This window comes from Pelobates fuscus, chromosome 5 (assembly GCF_036172605.1).
Source record: "Pelobates fuscus isolate aPelFus1 chromosome 5, aPelFus1.pri, whole genome shotgun sequence".
In the NCBI taxonomy this organism is placed as follows: Eukaryota; Metazoa; Chordata; class Amphibia; order Anura; family Pelobatidae; genus Pelobates; species Pelobates fuscus.
Window position 1 is genome coordinate 200,403,200 of NC_086321.1, and position 18,477 is coordinate 200,421,676.

Genomic DNA, 18,477 nt, shown 5'->3' on the forward strand with positions numbered 1-18,477 from the left:
GCAATAAAGAATTTATTACATTGGAAGACCGTGAGTGCAGTTCCAGTTCATTATATATACTACATTTCCCTGAAGACTGGCACCCGGCAAGTAATAGCCATTTTTGGCTTTAATTTACTATTTGGCTTGAGTGCAAGGATTTTTGTTTTTTGTATATATTTATATATATATATTGGAAGAAAAAAAGACTCTTCTGTTGAAGCTCCCATGATTGCTGCAAATTTCCTGTGTTTTTGATTTTTTTAAGCTTTCTGGAGTGAACTCTATAGATCATGGAAGTAACTGACACCTGCTTGACAATCCTATCCACTCCATTGTTTTCAGTGGGTGCCGAACATATGTCATAAATCCTGACAGTTGTTGCACTCTCCATAAAAGGAGAATAGAAGTCATGCTCAAACTTTTATCAGCCACATCTAGTTTGTGATTGGTGCTATAGATATGACAGAAAGTTCTGAAGGGCCTGTTGGAAGAAGTGAGAGCTCATACGATGTGCATTTATATAGATGGCTGAGGACTAATGGCTGGGGACTAAGATGGGGCAGAAGAAGCATAAACTTCTCCTACGACATCTGTGAGTGAGGGGGTTGTCCTACAGTTTCTTTAATGCTTGAAAAGTGATGCATGTATACAACAGTGGAGAGGCACATACTGATGGACAACCTTTGTCTATTGACTAATGCAAGAAACATAGGTTGTTATAAAACGTGAAGTGATTTTTTATAGGATAGAAAAATGTATGAGTGTGTGAGATTATATGGATGTGAAAAATATATGCTTCACAAAGCCAGCATCCTTTTTTTAGCCACATAATATAACTGTAACTGATGTTTAATTATGTCCATGACAATGTTAACCTTGATAAATTGTTTTTATTTTTCTAAAGGATCAGACACAGTTTACCTTGATGGTCAAAGCTCCATATTGTATCGTTTTCAGCAAAAATCAATGAGTACCATGAAAGACGTAATTTCACTTAAATTTAAAACAATGCAAAGTGACGGAGTCCTTCTACATGGGGAAGGACAAAATGGAGACCATATAACACTGGAACTCATAAAAGGAACACTCTCCTTGATAATTCATCTAGGTAATACTTATTATTGATAATAGTTATATCTTGTAAAAAGTGTGTTTATTCACCAAACCAGAAATTATGGAACACTGACAAGGGAATTTAGGTCAAAATTGCTAAACTGGAAAATGTATGTAACTTTGCTAGTTTCCCAGCTCTGCTAAGATTTCCCAAATTAATGAATATATGTACATACATAAATGTTGTGTAATATATGAGTGTAGATATAAGTTGATGGAGCTGAGTCACAAATATTGAATATGTAAGTGTTATCCTTATAACTTGTTTAATACACAATGTGATATTATTGAACATGCAGGAAGAAACAAACAAATGGTTGAATTGAATGACCTTGAGTCTTTTTTAAACATATGTGTCTACAGAACAAAACTTACATGGAGTTTTGTATGGTTATTAAATAATAACCATAACATTTTAGAAAAAAACTAAGAAGAAAGTGGCATTACACACGGACATGCAATACTATACTTTAAAGGCCGTTGCCATTAGTCAAAATCAGCATCTGTTGTCGTCATGTCACAGAAGTTTCCATAATAAGAAAAAAAATACCTGCTTGGTAGAACTCCTGCTCCCAGGTAATTTAATAGTTAAAAAATGCATTCAGAAAACGCCTGCACCAAATCTCAAAATTAATTGTCACATTGCTCATTTTAATATTAACTTAGTTGGTATATCAGGAAAAAACATCTTTAAATTTGCCTCATAGGCTTCAAGAATGACTAGCTCTAGGTTAGCCATATATTTTAGTCTCAGCTGTTTTGGGCTAAATCTTCCCCTCCCTGGTAAATTTCTGACAATTCATGCTTTGATGATTAAATACTATGCTATGTGTATCCCCAAAATCAGTAGGATGTGCTCCCCAAGTACTGTATACTCCCTTCAGTAAATAGCATGATAACTAAAGTGAGGTTTATAGACCAAAAAGGTGATGCAAAACTAGTAGAACATTTTCTTCTACTTTTACATATGTGCCAGCATGCAACCATATTGTCAATACTGATTCCAAGATAAGGCTTCCACTGGAAAATCGGTTACTGACTTACATTTTAGCCTTTTGCTAGGTTGATAAGCGTAGACTTCCCTTTTATGGAAATGCAATGTCAAATCCACTGCAAACATTAGAGCTCATTAAATAACTGAAGTATGCTAATGTTTGATTGTTACTGCTTTATTGATTTAATGGTTCATCTGTTCTCATTTAAGGAAATGTAGAATTTCATCCCTCTTATCCACATGTTAACGTCTCCCTGGGAAGCTTGTTAGATGATCAGCAATGGCATTCAGCTGTCATAGAGCGCTTCGGCAGAGAGGTCAATTTTACTGTTGACAGACATGTGCATCATTTCTTCATGAAGGGAGAGATATATTATCTGGACATTGATTATGAGGTGTGTATTTTATATTCAATAATTAAATAATGATGACATATTGATTTAATCACAGAAAACAAAAAAGTATTTAATCCTTTGGTCGTAGACTGTGTAGCCCTCAGGCATTAAATAATCCTCATTAAAAAATTGCATGGAACAAGTTTCAAACTGAGTCTGGTGTAGACATCCCATTGGTATTTGTAAATTTGCCAGAATGTGTGTTTATTGTTCATATAAATTATTCTTCCATTTTTTTTCAGAGGGAAACAATAAGTATATAATTTGTGCTTTTGATGGAATGTGCAAAATGCATTACAATAGAATTAAATTAATTTAAAATGAACAAAGAATATTATGTAAAGAATTTAAGGGGATTCTGAAGCACATGCATACGATTAAAAAAGTTTACATTTTGTGGCAAAAGAAAGCCTATTTTATTAATACATTCAAATATTTTTCTGAGAGAAATACAGTAAATAAATGAAATAGGTGAACCTTTTGAATGGATCAAATTATTTTAGGAAATGTAATATGTAAACAATATGAACTAAGATTCATCATTTGACTTTAAATAACATAGTTAAAAGGCCTGCTGTGTTTTTTTGTTTTTTTTTACTTTGGTCTGCAGTTAAAATTCACATTGGGGTATTTAATATTTTGGTTTTTAAATTGTTAATTAGCAGCTTTTTATTCCTGTAATTTTCCCATTAGTCCCTTAGACCTAACTAATCTAACACAACAACATAGAACGCAGACAAGCATGACTTATATAAAAAAACTAATTGCCACCAACATCTGTTACATATAAAAGCATTTTCCCATAATGATAACTGTAAAATTATTAAGAATTTCTATCCCTTTGCAAGCAAACCTGGAAAGGCATGTCCAATTAAATGATTTAACAAGTATATAAAAAATGTTCTAGGAAGAAAATAAAGTATTTCATATAACGTAAATGTATTATTTGAAATATAATTAATTTGTCAGATTTCTTTTGGAGTCACAATTTTGTGTATATTAAGCATGATTTAAAGGAACAATTTATGCACCCAGAACACTTCATCACAATGAATTGGTCTGGGTGCCATTACCATCCTAACACATTTTAACCCTGCATCTGTAAACTCTGCTGTTCTGCCACAACATCAATTCTGTGCAGAATTAAATTGCCTCTAGCGGCTGTCAAGCTACAATGGCAACATGCAATGTTTAAAGAAAAGAAGTGTACCCTAAGGTAAGGTTTTCAAATGGCAAGAATATTATCTGGTTTAATAAAAGTCATGTTAAAGTAGACCAAGTAAGATGTCATTCAGTTTTACTATATATAGATCACACACACAAAATTACACAAATACAGTATATCTACTCATAAATCAATTATAGTTTTTAAACACTTGTTCCATCGACACCCAGTACCGTATTCACTTTCATATCCTTGTACTACTACCATCAAAGGGTGGGGCCTCCATGAATCAGATGGTTTTTTTTAGCACATCCTACAGATACTCAATCAGATTTAGAGCTGGGAAATTTGGAGGCCAAGTCAGCACCTTGAACTTTTTGTAATGTTCCTCAAACCATTCCTGAAACATTTTATGCAGTGTGGTAGGATGCAGTATCCCAGAACAAAACACAGCCTCTTTCAACCTGCCTTCTTCCCATTGTGCATGCTGCTGCCATCTCTTCCCCAGGTAAATGATGCACACACACCAGGCCATCCACCTGATCTAAAGGAAAATGTGATTATTCAGACCAGGCAACCTTATTCCATTGATCCAGGGTCCTGTTCTGATGCTCACACCCTCATTAAAGCTGCTTTCAGCAGTGGACAGGGGTAATTAAAGGCACTCAGACCAGTCTGTAGCTACACAGCCCAATACACAACAAACTGTGATGCACTGTGTGTTCTGACACCTTTCTATCACGGTCAGCATTAAAGGGACACCGTAGGCACCCAGCCCAGCTCTGTATTCCTGGCACTACAGTATCCCTTTAAGCTTTTCAGCAATATGAGCCGCAGTAGAGCTTCTCTGTGTGACCAGGCTAGAAGGGCTAGTCTTTGCTCCTCACATGCGTCAATGAGCCCTGGGTGTCCATGACCCTGACGCCGGTTCATTAATTGTCTTTCCTTGCACCACTTTTGGTAGGTACTAACCACTGCATACAGGAAGACTTGCTGTTTTGGAAATAGACTGACCCAGTCATCCAGCCATCAGTGTTTGGCCCTTAACAAAGTCACTTAAATTTGTTTGCCCATTTTTCCTTCTTTCAACACATGAAATGCAAGAACTGGTGATTCATTTGCTGCCTAATATATACCACCCCTTAAAAGGTGCCATTGTAATGATATAATTAATGTTATTCACTTCACCAGTCAGTGGTTTTAATGTTGTGGCTGATCAGTTTATCAAATGCAAGATAGGGAACTTTCCTTATGGGCATGTCAAAGCATTTGAAAATGGTTTGAATATATCCTGTGGTAGGGTTCCACATTGTAGTTGTGATGGTGATTAGATAATGTGTTTAAACTATTTTTCTAGCCCACAAGGCTAGCCAGAGCCATAGAGCATCTGATATCTCCCATCTCCCCAAATAAAACAGAAATCTGACTTGTTTGCAGTATTAAGAAAATAAATCACAGCCAACGTTCAAATACGCACATCAAAAGATGGATATGTTAAACTCTATGCTTATTTGTTCATATTATTATTTTAAACCTCTGCATGAAATTCATGTAAATTCCTGGTCCTTTGCTTATCACTTTTCTCTTCTGAATCCAGGGTACTGGAGTTTATAATGTTATGATGGGGAACCTAGCTCAATCCACTCAGCAAGAGTTTCAGCTGTAATATTGTGGATGATACAATAATAAACAATACCCATGATCTTTGGCTTTCCTATAAGTTAGTCTGCTAAACTCCTGAAAAGAAAGAACAAACAGGAAACCTTGATAGCTTGTTAGCAAAAACTGTGCGTTACAATTATATACAGGGGAACTAACAAATATTATAACCAATGATACATTTAATAAATATACAGATGTTCAATACCAGTCTACATAACATTTCTACTATGACACAAAAATAATAACATAACATTAAAGTATAATATAACAATATACAATGTATAGTCTAAATACAACTTATAGCTATAGAAGTAAGAAAAACTAAGCACAAATCTGTTTTAAACACTAATTCTACTGGCATCGATAAATTTAAAAAAAAAAACCTGAGATGCTCGATGTCATGAGGTTGGCAAGTCTATTCTTAGATTATGGTGTTAGAAACTTGATTATCATACAATACCTTGTCACCAACTTGAATTCTTAAAACAGATATATAGTCATTTCTGCTCATTTGTTATGTGTAAATAATTGTGTATTTAGCATCTCACATTTGTTTGATATATACTACTAAATTTTGCTCCATACTTATCATTTTATGTCTATTTTGTTATATTTCCTTCTGTTAAACACATTTTTAAATTCCATTTGCTTAGTATGTTACAATAACTATTAAATCATCACAACTGATCTTGTTAATTAAAACCTCGATAACAACACAAACGTTTTTTTTTCTTTTGAAAATGGTTTCTGAATTTTTGCCCAGTATTGTGTGTTCATAATCAAAGTGATCACAATCCAAAATGCATTTACTGATTTATTCTGGTAATTATACCAAACTTCATTTTTGTTGTTGCCATTAATCCAATGATCTTGCAATCAATATGCAAAGATTACAAGGTTCAAAACAATAAATATGGTAAACATGCAGGAATGTGGCTTGACCTGGGCTGGAGTCCCAAGAGGAGTACTGAAAAGTCCTTGGCCTGTGTTTGCTGCTGTTTCATTGTTAAGATCAGGTCTATTGAAAATCTGGATTTTGATATTGTATTTCTCTCTCAGTAATGCAATTGATAATATTGAGAGCAAAATAACACCTCTAGTTACAGATTTTCCAATAACCCCCTCTACTGGTCCTCTCAGTTATGTAATTAAAATGTATGTACGTGTGATAATTTAACTTACTTGAGGCAGAGCATTGAATAGTAAACACATATAGGGTGGAAGCGGCCATAAGATTCCCCTTTTGACTAAAGCTTTTTTTGTCACCAAGCCTCACCCCTGCAAATACGGAATATGGATCTGCACCGCTAAAATCCATACCTAGCAATTTTAGATGCACAATTGCTAGCAACTGGCTTAGAGGTCCACTGTGTGGAAACTATCCTAGTTTGATAATGTATGGGTCATGTGTTCATTTGTGGTTCAACTGAAATTTCCCTCTTTCTCTTTTAGTGTATTCATTTTAGTGTATATTATTTTAAAAGTGCACATATATACATATATACAAAATCTTGAAAAAGACCCGGCAGGGTCGAAACATTGATTATTTGCTGTATGCCTATTCACTCTAAATAAATCACAGTATATTTTTTGAAAAACCTGTGTGTGCATCCTGGATTTCTACAGTATATATTTTGGACACACTTGGATTGCACCCAGGCAGATGAATACAGAGTCCTGGTAAGGAGAGTGCCAAGCTATCAACCTTTTTTATATATAATAAAAAATTAAATATATATATATATATATATATAGAGAGAGAGAGAGAGAGTTCCCAAGATGTCTCTGGGGTGGCATGTGTTCAAAGTCATTGTAGTTACTAAGCATTGATCCTTAATGAAAGGCCCGTTCTACTATACCAAAAACACCCCCAAAAAGTTGCATCTGCAGCTATTCACATTTAGAGAATTAAACATGAAATATTGTGTATAAACAATTGTTGAAAAGACACATGAAACTGAATATTCAAACTGCAAAAAATGTTCACCGTGTATAAAATGCCACTAAGATAAAAAATAATTTAATAATATTTAAAGACATTGTAAATTCCCTAGACTGCCTTGGGCTAATTTACATGTTTTTAAAGGAAAACTAAAGAAAGGTCCTGTCCCCCAGACATAAAAAAAAAATGAACTAAATTACAACAAAATAAATTACTTACCTTTTCTTCATTGCCGAGTCTCCCTTGGCACTGCCGTGACCTTATCCTCGAGTGATGTCATCCTTGAGACTTGCTCCAGGAAATGGTCCAATACAATGCTCTCCACAGAGCGCATGTGGTCACAGTATGTTATGGCACGAAAGTTGGGAAGTAGGATTCCTTTGTCTTATACCAAATAAAGAGTTTTGAGGTGGTAAGACGGGAGTTGCAGGACTGCAGACACCGTAGCAGCTTGATAAGATGAAGTTGTTAAAGTGCAAACAATGAATTAAGGAGATCTTCTTGTATTTACTCATTCTCAACTTTTTAATGAACTACATTTAAAAATATAGATGTTCAGGTTATCTATTTCAATGACACAAGTTTTCCTTAATTTCTTTAGTCATTAGTAATAAGAAGATTTTAGAATTCAAACGTTTATTGAATCGAGCAACCTTTTTTTCACAGCATGATGTAGGCAGCTATCTGTGCATACATCTAATTGTGAACAAAACTGAAATTATTACTTTTTGCTTAACCCTTTCACTACCGAGCACTTTTTTATTAAAAATATATTAACAGAACATTTATATGAAGCAAGGGATGCGTAACTAACATATTAACATATCACACAATTTTGTGTATAGATTGCTTTTCAGTCAAACATAACAATATAAAAGCAAAAATTTTAATTTTCTCAGTTGGGTGCCAAAAATATATAAATAACAATGGTCAAAAACATTGCCTGGGTATTTGTAAGGACCCTGATGGTATTAATATCAGTGCAGCTACCTTTACATTTTTGCTGATAAGCACCGGGCAACGACACCAGTAAGTTGGAGTTTAAAACTATTTTTCAAAACTATATATATATATATATACAAAAATATAAAAAATCTTCAAGTGTTTAGAGGTTAAACATGTAACTGGTACAAAATCATTGAATACGTGTGTAATACTAATAATTGCATGCACAATAAAATAATTCATTGTAATATGGCATATGCTAAAAAATACCTTAATGCCTTTATTGATTTTTTATTTTTTTCTAAGCTTAGCTTTGGAGGGATCCCATTACAAGGAAAAACAGCATCTCGTCAGCAAAAAAACTTCCATGGATGTTTTGAAAACCTGTATTATAATGGTGTGAACATTATTGATTTGGCCAAAAGGCATAAACCTCAGATTGAATTTGTGGTAAGTTAGTTTGTATATTTTAATATCTGAAAGAAGGTTTTAAAACTTTCTATTAAGGGCTCTTAGGTTTTGTAGTAAATGGAAACCCTAAAAATGTGAAACATTCTTCAAAAACAATCAGTACACTAAATTAATATGTTAAAAGAATAAACCACGACTGAATTATTACAAATTATTGGTGCTCTAATATGTGCATTTCAGATATATTGTAAATGGTATAACCTAGATTTACTTGACACATACATTGTGATTTTTTTCACACAGTTAAATAGTGATTAAGGTTTAAAAACATCTACCAAGTCCCCCGATCATCGATCTCAGCACTAAGTTACATGTTAAAAGGGGTGTCTCGCCTCTTGTGTTTTAGCCACAAATGTTAATGTCCTACACTCGCTGATCCCAAGAGGCTCATAGCGATTACTGCCCCGTGACAACATAAGAATCTACCGATGACCTTCCGAAGACGGGTAGTCGGCATAGTTTAGCGGAGTTGATTAGCCACTGTTCCCTATAGTTCTTTAAGATTCAGATCTAATGTTTTCCACAGGGTTAATTATGAGAGACTAGGCAGGTTTGCTATATACTGTTGTCATGCATGCTCCTAAAAACGCCTTGCATCTTAAGCCCTGTTTAAGATAACCTGTTTTATTGCACTGCTAATTAGCACGCAGCTTAACTAAATTCTGCTAGTGATAATACCAAAATGTGCATGAAAAGTATTTGCCATGTGAATGTTATATTATGTATAATGGAACTCTTGCATCCGCTGTCGTGGCAATGCAGGCCGCCTGTACACAACAAGCACAATAAAAATAAAGAATTCAAAAAAAAAAAAAAACATCCACCAAGTTCAGACTTTTACACATTTGTATATACTGTTGATCCAAAAGAAAATTAAAAAAATTATTTGTAGAGACGGCATATTATGTCACAAAAATAAAAATATAAAAACTCTTCTTGATGTAATAGAAAACAAATTTCTCCTTGAACCAACAAGCTGTTTCAAAGCATATTAAATATGTCATTGAGTATTTTGGTTTTCTATGAAAATCATTGAGACCTTTTAAATTTTTACAGTTTCTGTATTCTGTAAAGAATCATTTTCTCTGCTGTAGGAGAAATCACCCTTTTCTGCTTTAAAATTGAAAATAAGTTTCAGTGATGTCAAAGAGCTATGTAGATATAAATAAGTTAATACATTCACTGTAATCTGATTCACAAGTCAGTATGCGAATGGTGTTGTATTTTAATGTTTGTTTGTTTGTTTATTTTCTCAGGGAAATGAATCTTATATTTGTTCGGAGCCACAAGTTGTGCCGGTTACATTCGTAAATATGAATAGTTATTTAATTCTACCAGCCATATCACAACAAGATGAGGTGACTGTCAGTTTCCAGTTCCGTACCTGGGACAGAGAAGGGTTTCTATTTTCCACTAAACTTGGCACATTGTCATATAATTTTTTATTGTACATTGCAGATGGGAAACTTAAAATTAGCCTTTTAAAACATGGAAAAACATATTCTGATATTGCTTCAGGTATGTGCTATTATTTTGTATTTATTTATCTTATTTTTTAGTTAAATAAATCTAACGTAAACATTACAAGTGCCAGAATTATATTTTAAAAGCTAATTTTAATTGTATTGGAGTCATGGATGGATCATTTTTCTGCTTGCACAACACTTAATTGTTCCCATTCATTCTATATTTCTTAAGAAAACTCAACACATAGGCACTTGTGGATCAATATCCTTATATAGTTTTTGAAAGATGTATTTAAAAGCCCTGATGTATAGCAGTGAACAGAATTGATTTTTAAAACAAGTATAAATATGAGGGAAGTAATGGAACCCCACATTTAGTCTAAGCTAAGCTGTGGCACTCAGATGGTGAGGTAAGGTGGCTTATTGCTTTATATTTCAAGGGTTCTAATGAACTGAATTTCATTATATTTGCTTTTATCATTCAGGCTCAGACATTTATTACATTGAGCAATAGAGATGTCGCGAACATAACATTTTCCGTTCGCAAAAGGCAAAGACGCAGATGTTCGCGAACGGGCGAACTGGGCCAACCGCCATAGACTTCAATAGGCAGGCGAATTTTAAAACCCACAGGGACTCTTTCTGGCCACAATACTGATGGAAAAGTTGTTTCAAGGGGACTAACACCTGGACTGTGGCATGCTGGAGGGGGATCCATGGCAAAACTCCCATGGAAAATTACATAGTTGATGCAGAGTCTGGTTTTAATCCATAAAGGGCATGCATCACCTAAAATTCCTAAATTGTTTGGAATAACGTGCTTTAAAACATCAGGTATGATGTTGTATCGATCAAGTAGTGTAAGGGTTACGCCCGCTTCACAGTGACAGACCAAACTCCCCATTTAACGCACCGCAAACAACCGCAAACAGTCCATTTGCACAACCGCAAACATCCCATTTGCACAAGGTTGGATACCAAGCTAGCCATGTCCCGTTCCTTGTCCTCACTGATGTCATTGAAGGTCTCTTCCTCCACCCAGCCACGTACAACACCAAGGTTCCCCGAAAGGTGACAACATGCCCCCTGGGACGCCTGCTGTGTTTGGTCTTCCACCTCCTCAAAGCCACCTTCCTCCTCTGACTCCTCTTCTTCAGACTCCTCTATCTGCGTTGCCTCTCTCTGCATTATTATAAGGTTTGTTAAGTAGAACTATTCCTATCAGATTAATCCCTGTTACGTCCCCTATCAGGGGACGTGTATATGGCATCGATTATAGGAACTGGGAGATGAAAAAAGATGCTTGGTTGGTCCTCCTACTTCAAATTTGGGGCACTGTACGTGTAATCTAATGTGCCACCAGATAGGAGTGGTGTGTTAAGTAGTACTATTCTTATCAGTTTAATCCCTGTTACGTCCCCTATCAGAGAACGTGTATATGGCATCGATTTTAGGAACCGGGAGATGGAAAAAGATGCTTGGTTGGTCCTCCTTCTTCAAATTTGGGGCACTGCGCATGTAATCTAATGTGCCACCAGATAGGAGTGGTGTGTTAAGTAGTACTATTCTTATCAGTTTAATCCCTGATAAGTCCCCTATCAGAGGACCTGTATATGGCATAGATTTTAGGAACCGGGAGATGGAAAAAGATGCTTGGTTGGTGCTCCTTCTTCAAATTTGGGGCACTGCGCATGTAATCTAATGTGCCACCAGATAGGAGTGGTGTGTTAAGTAGTACTATTCTTATCAGTTTAATCCCTGATAAGTCCCCTATCAGGGGACGTGTATATGGCATAGATTTTAGGAACCGGGAGATGGAAAAAGATGCTTGGTCGGTCCTCCTACTTCAAATTTGGGGCACTGCGCGTGCAATTTAATGTGCCACCAGATAGGAGTGGTGTGTTAAGTAGTACTATTCTTATCAGTTTAATCCCTGTTAAGTCCCCCTCATCAGGCCTTTTTTAGTCGAATGTATCGCCAACTATCAGTCCCTTCGGGATCCATCCCTCATTCATCTTAATGAAGGTGAGGTAATCTAGACTTTTTTGACCTATGCAACTCAGCAAAGGAAGCAGCAGTGGGTACAACATCATCATCATCACACCGTACTTCCATGTGTGTAATGCTGCCTGACTGAGACATATCCCAGTTATCTACATCCTCTGGCAATAATGGTTGCGCATGACTCATTTCTTCCAACTGATGTGTAAATAACTCCTCTGACAGATCAAGTGAAGCGGCTGTGGTGCTAGTGTTGGTGGTGGCGGCAGGCGGGAGAGTGGTAACTTGAGAGGTGCCCGAAGCTAAGCTGGAGGAGGATGGTGCGTCAAGGTTCCGAGTGGAAGCTGTAGAAGATTGGGTGTCCTGTGTTAGCCAGTCAACTATGTCCTCAGAACTTTTCGAGTTCAGGGTACGTGGCCTCTGAACACTGGGCATTATTCTAGGGACAAAGGGAATCACAGCACCACGACCACAACGGCCCCTGCGGGGTGGCCTGCCTCTGCCTGTCATTTTTTTTTTGATTAGTGGTACTATGCGTGCAAGCTACTGTGACAACAGATATGAGTGGCACTGTGTACTGGCAGAAGTTGGCAGAGTAGACGCTGTAGGCCTGACACACACACTTGCAGACAACAAACTGCTATTCAATCTATTACAGTCAAAATTGTTTTTCTTTTTTAATGTACACTACTGTTACACCAGATATGAGTTGCACTGGTGTGACACTGTGCCCTGGCAGGCCCTGAAATGCACACGTGTGAAGGAAACTGACTGCTATTATATTACAGTCAAAAAAGTTTTTTTTTTTTTTTAAATGCAAGCTATTGTGACACCAGATCGAGTGGTGGCACTGGGCAAATGGGCACAGTATACGTTGTGAGCCTGACACACTTGCTGGCAGGCAGGCAACTGCAATTAGATTACACAGAAAAAAAAAAAGCAGACTGACGTTCTAGCCCTAAGAAGGGCTTTTTGGGGTGCTGTCCTTACAGCAGAGATCAGGTGAGTCCTTCAGGACTGTAGTGGACACTGAATACACTAGCCTGCTATCGATTTCCCTATTAAATCAGCAGCAGCTACACTGTCCCTCCTCTCACTAAGAATGCAGCTTCCTGGGGCCTAGCTGTCATGGAGGAAAGACGCACTTCGTGTGAGCTCCCTCAATATCTCACTATAAGCAGCTATCAACAAGCGAATTTCACCCCAGAAGGGGATGACCCAGCAATGTTGCTCCTACCTGACAGACCCGACATGCTTAATAGCGGTCAGCAACTCTACAGTCTTACTTACCTCCGTGTGGCAAGTGTGGCCTGCTGCTCACCGGGCGGGAGAGGTGGCCGATCTCCCGATCCTGGGATGCCCAGGAGCAACTTCTTCCCGGCAGGAGCTCCGTTACCCCCCCTCGGACCGGTGGGGGTTATCCCAGTCCACCCCTGAGAGGCTGTCTGGAGCTAATGGACGCACAGAGCACAGCCGCTCATCTGCGACTCTCCCAATATGGCGGCAGCCGCATGTCCTCCTGGTACCAGCAAAGCATGGCAGGATATTGAGTCTAAGCTGGACAGACTCTTTAATCAATTTTGGAAGCAAATAACAAGCAGGAAGCCCCAACAAGCTCCACCACAGCCACAACAAGCTCCACCACAGCTAAGCGAAGCAGTCCCCATTAAAATCCACCATACAAAAGGCGTTGAAGACGGGACCGGAGGCACAAACAGAAATGCAGAGCCTGCCCCACGTCAAGCACTCGCCTCCACCTTAAGCCACCAAAATCCGGCACCGGACGTGAAGCACCATCGGGACAGATCCGACCACCCGACAAAACAACCTTCACCACCTCAAGCCGCGAACCCGGCACTCAGCCAGAGACTTGCCTTTGTTGTTCCAGGTATCAGGGACTCCCAGGGTCTGCACCTGGCGCCCAGAAGGGATCGGATGAGCACAAGCAGTAAACAGCAGCCTGCCACGCATGTCCCACTATAGCCGATCCTCCACACCATGCCTTTGATCACATGAACTGCTCTCTGCACATTAACTAATCATAAAGTAGCAAGCATTTAAACATGTAATTATTTCACCTCCTAAAGAGTTTATTGTTGTAGTTCCTTAACTACATGGCTTTACCTTAACCGTTTATGTATTATGTTATTCACTAGTCTCATCTCATGTGGCGACTCACACTTGATTTATAACTAGTGGTGGAGCTGCTGATATAATTACACAGTTGATAACGTGCAAAGTACACCCTAAACATGACAGCCATCTTTCACAACAATGTACTGCTATATTCTCATACCCTCAGTGCAACTAGCCATGATATACGCACGTTCAGCCTAGCATGCTCAAATATAACACACTTCTGTCTAAAAAAAAAAAAGAATGCAGCTTTCGAATTAATCTAAAATGGATGCTGTCCAGGAGTTGTGAGGGTTTGGGAGGGAGGGTCTGCTGCTGATTGCCTGGAATGTGTCTGCTGACTGTGAGGTACAGGGTCAAAGTTTACTCAATGATGATGAATAGGGGGTGGACCAAACTATTCGCTGGCGAACTATTCGGGACATCTCTATTGAGCAACAGTTTTCCTGCTTACACCTATTGCTGCTAGATATATCTTTCTTTGATGCTTTGTTTTCTTTTCCATGTTAATTACCCCTTCACTTGGTTTCAAAAAATGATTTACAGTGAGATTAAACCTTATACCTGATGCCTGTGTGCAAATCCTATGCAAAACACAACTGACAAGACAAAATCATAGGAGTTTCTTGTAGCCATTTTGGATTGATAATCAGTTGTATGTTTTTATTCCTTCAATGTTGATAAACGTATTCCCAATTTTATTTAATTATATAATACCAGCAAATTACAACTACTGTTGACCACAAGTACATTCTTTCTAAACGAGTTGTAACTAGGATTTACAAAGGGACCAACTTAATTTTGGCACAGTATATCATTGAGCTGCCTGAGATTTATTGGAGTCATTTTCCCATGCCACAGCTGAGGCAGCCATCTTTAATTCTCACCTTCTCACCTCATCTAGCATGTCAGAAATGAGGAAGAAGGGCAAAATAAAAAAACAGCAGGGTAACCCAGCTAGTAACTGTGGCTGTAGGCTGAAAGTGATTGTCAACAAAGGTCTGTAAAGGTAATTCAGTGGTTACCTGTGTTAACATGTATTTTCCATGTTTGTGATCCTTACACAGCATTTGGAATAATTTAGCACAGGCGATAGCTGGCACAGTAACTGCTGTACAACTAAACCTCAATAAAAAAAAAAAAAAACAATGAATAAACATTTAATATACAAGATACATAGCTGTGAATTATTTTGTAAAAAATAATCGGATTCTGGAGCCATCCATGAATCAGTTTACCTTGGTAATGAACATTCACAGAATGGAATAGAAATTAAACATATTGTAAGAATAATTTTAGATGCTGCATTTTTCTTGACTTTGTTTTCTTGTTTTTAGGTATTGAATTAAATAATGGACAATGGCATTTGGTGTCTTTCATGGCAAAAAGAAATCGTGCTGTTATAACTATAAACAGTGATGCAGCTTCATTGCTTCAAACAAGCCTACCATTTCAAGTATCATTTCCTGAGATGTACTATTTTGGAGGCAAGTGATGCTATTTTTCACTCAACAAATATACCAATGATAAACCTGACAACTAATGCATTGATCCTTGTTAATCAGTAAGACTTTAGCCACCATTTCTCAACTTCACTCTCCTGATATTAGTTTTGATAGATTGGTTTAGGTTTGGAATTCTCATTCTGACTGGAAGTAATATAAATAATTAGGTATTTACAGGGACCCTGTGGGCACTGTATCTGCGTAATTGTATTGAACTGGTTATAGACAAATAGTTACCTAGTTACATAGCTGGAAATAAACATCAAGTTCAGCCTTTCTCATATCTGTTTTTGTGGTTGATCCAAAAGAAGGAAAAAACAAACAAACACACAGTTTAAAGTGATTCCAATTTTGCAGAAAACAAGGAAAAAAATAATTTTTGACTTCAGAATGGCTGTCAGATCTCACCTTAGATAAATACGCTATTACACAACAAATTAAAAATGATATCCTTGAATATTAATCCAGTTGCTCTTTAAGCAGCTGTGCAAACTCTGATAAAAACATCCTCTTCAGGCAGAGAATTCCACATTCTTACTGTTTTTTGCTGTAGAAACTCCTTCCGTGTGGCTTACACTAATTCTCCTTTCTTCCAGTATAAATGTGTGACTTTGTCTCCTAGCATAGACCTGTTTATGAACAGATTTCCAGACAATGGTTTGTATTGACCCCGAATATATTTTAAGCCTATTATAACCTCTCTGAGGTGCATTTTTTCTAAACTAAAGAGATTTAAATTTGTAAACATTTCTTGATAACTAAAATGTTACATTCCTTTTATTCTTGTGCCACCCCTGCACTTTTTCTAGTGCCAAAATATCCTTATTTAGAACAGGTGCCCCAAATTGCATAGCATATTCAAGGTGTGGTCTTACCATTGATTTATAAAGATATAACATTATAATTTGATCCGAAGAATTCATCTCTCTGGTGCTGTCCTTCAATTTAGTGTTAATCAGTTTTGTGTTTTAATGCTAAGTGAGAAACCCCAACAACCCTTCCCCTCTCTGCTGTCCAGTCTAATAAGGAAGTGTTAGCCTGAGCAGGAATGTGTGGCTGTGATTGGTTGAAAGTTTCAGCTGACGGCTTTTAACCTGCCAGTGCACCCATTGCCAGTGTGAATGTGAATGACTACAAGCAAGTGCACTATCTTTGTCTTAGCCACCCCTCCAGTAGAGGCTGAGCTGTGGGTGGCCAGTGACCTTATCTAGTGTTAAACTGCTTGAAAATGGTTTAATACTGAAGGTATATTGCCAATGGACTAAAGGAACTGACAGAGATGAGAAGTTTCCAGAGATTAAGTGGTTTTAGTGACTACAGTTTTCTTTTAATCACTTCGATACAATGTACATAATTAAGGTTGTGTTGATGATAATAAGGAAAACAGTTTTAATTTGTTGCCATATTTTTATTTTCCTGGTCAAGAACTATCAAAATATTAACAATAGTTAGCTCCTCCCTTTGTCAACAGAAATAATATAAACCAAAATGGTAAATAGGGAAGTCCAATCTCTATTAGTGAGTCTGAGTAATTACCTTTACCTTTCCAACAAATACCTGTCAGATCATTATGCTTTTATGGTTATTCACAATAAAAGAAAAAATCTAGTAGGTATAGAAACATTTTGGCCAGAAATGTATTATTACTTTTTGCCCATTTGTCCTCTGTCCACCAGACAGCTTAATGTATGTTGTTGGAACACCATCCTGCCCAGGTCCTCTCATTAGAATCATGACGGCTGAAGTATTGCAGGAAAAGCATGGCATTCCGTTCCCATGTGTGTATATCTCCGTGTGTAGGAGCATGCATGTATGTTTGCGTGTATATACATATATTAAAATTCACCTATCATTAAAATTATAGGCCGATCATTTCTTTGTCAGTGTTCAAACATTCAAAATCAGCAGGGGATCAAATACTTTTTTTCCCCCACTGTATGTGTGTGAATGTATGTGTTTATACAAGTGTGCTTATCTTTGTATTCCTATAGTATTGTTTGTCTATTGTTTGTGGTTCCTTCCCATCAAAGTAGATCTTTTAGAATAGGAAACATAGTATACTTATGGATAATTGGATTTTTTTTTTTAACTATAATCCACTAGATAGTATGAGTCAATTTGTAAAAATGTGAATTTCGCAGCCAAGTCATTATTAATCAATATCCAAATGTCACATCTCAAATATCACAACTCAGTAATGGAGATGTGTCTCCAACATTTCTCCAAACTTTAAACAAGTAATAGTGCTTTCAAATTGAAGTCAGATTTTTATTGATAGTTGCTTGGGTTTCATTCTGGATATGAAATAGCTTCTGTAAACATGGTACAAGCCACTGACATGTATGCCATGCATAATTCTTTCTAGCACCAGTTGTGCAGCTGGTACAGGTATTGTGAATTGTTTGAAGACTGTTTTTGCAATACTTCTGATGTCTTTAGGTACTGATTTAGTTTTCAGTATTAATAGTACATAATCTGCTTTTACGTAACTCAATAGAAATAATAGAAAAATACCATATTTTCCGGTGTATAAGACGACCCCCACCTTTCCCAGTTAAAATATAGAGTTTGGGATATACTCGCCATATAAGACTACCCCTCTTCCAACGCACACCAAATAAATTAAAAAACACCTCTGTCCTCCTTACTCACCCCCTCCCTGTGTTCTCTTTACTCCCCCCGTGTTCTCTTTACTCCCCC

The 18,477-nt window shown here is 37.1% G+C and overlaps 1 protein-coding gene across 1 annotated transcript in view; it reads left to right on the top strand.

Moving 5' to 3' along the window:
- CNTNAP4 (contactin associated protein family member 4) overlaps positions 1–18,477 on the top strand; it is a 440,483-nt gene that overhangs the window by 221,718 nt on the left and 200,288 nt on the right. The window contains exons 5-9 of the mRNA XM_063454951.1: positions 887–1,090; positions 2,300–2,484; positions 8,505–8,648; positions 9,926–10,187; positions 15,610–15,759. Coding sequence (XP_063311021.1) covers positions 887–1,090; positions 2,300–2,484; positions 8,505–8,648; positions 9,926–10,187; positions 15,610–15,759 — 945 coding nt within the window. The remainder of the gene's footprint in view (positions 1–886; positions 1,091–2,299; positions 2,485–8,504; positions 8,649–9,925; positions 10,188–15,609; positions 15,760–18,477) is intronic.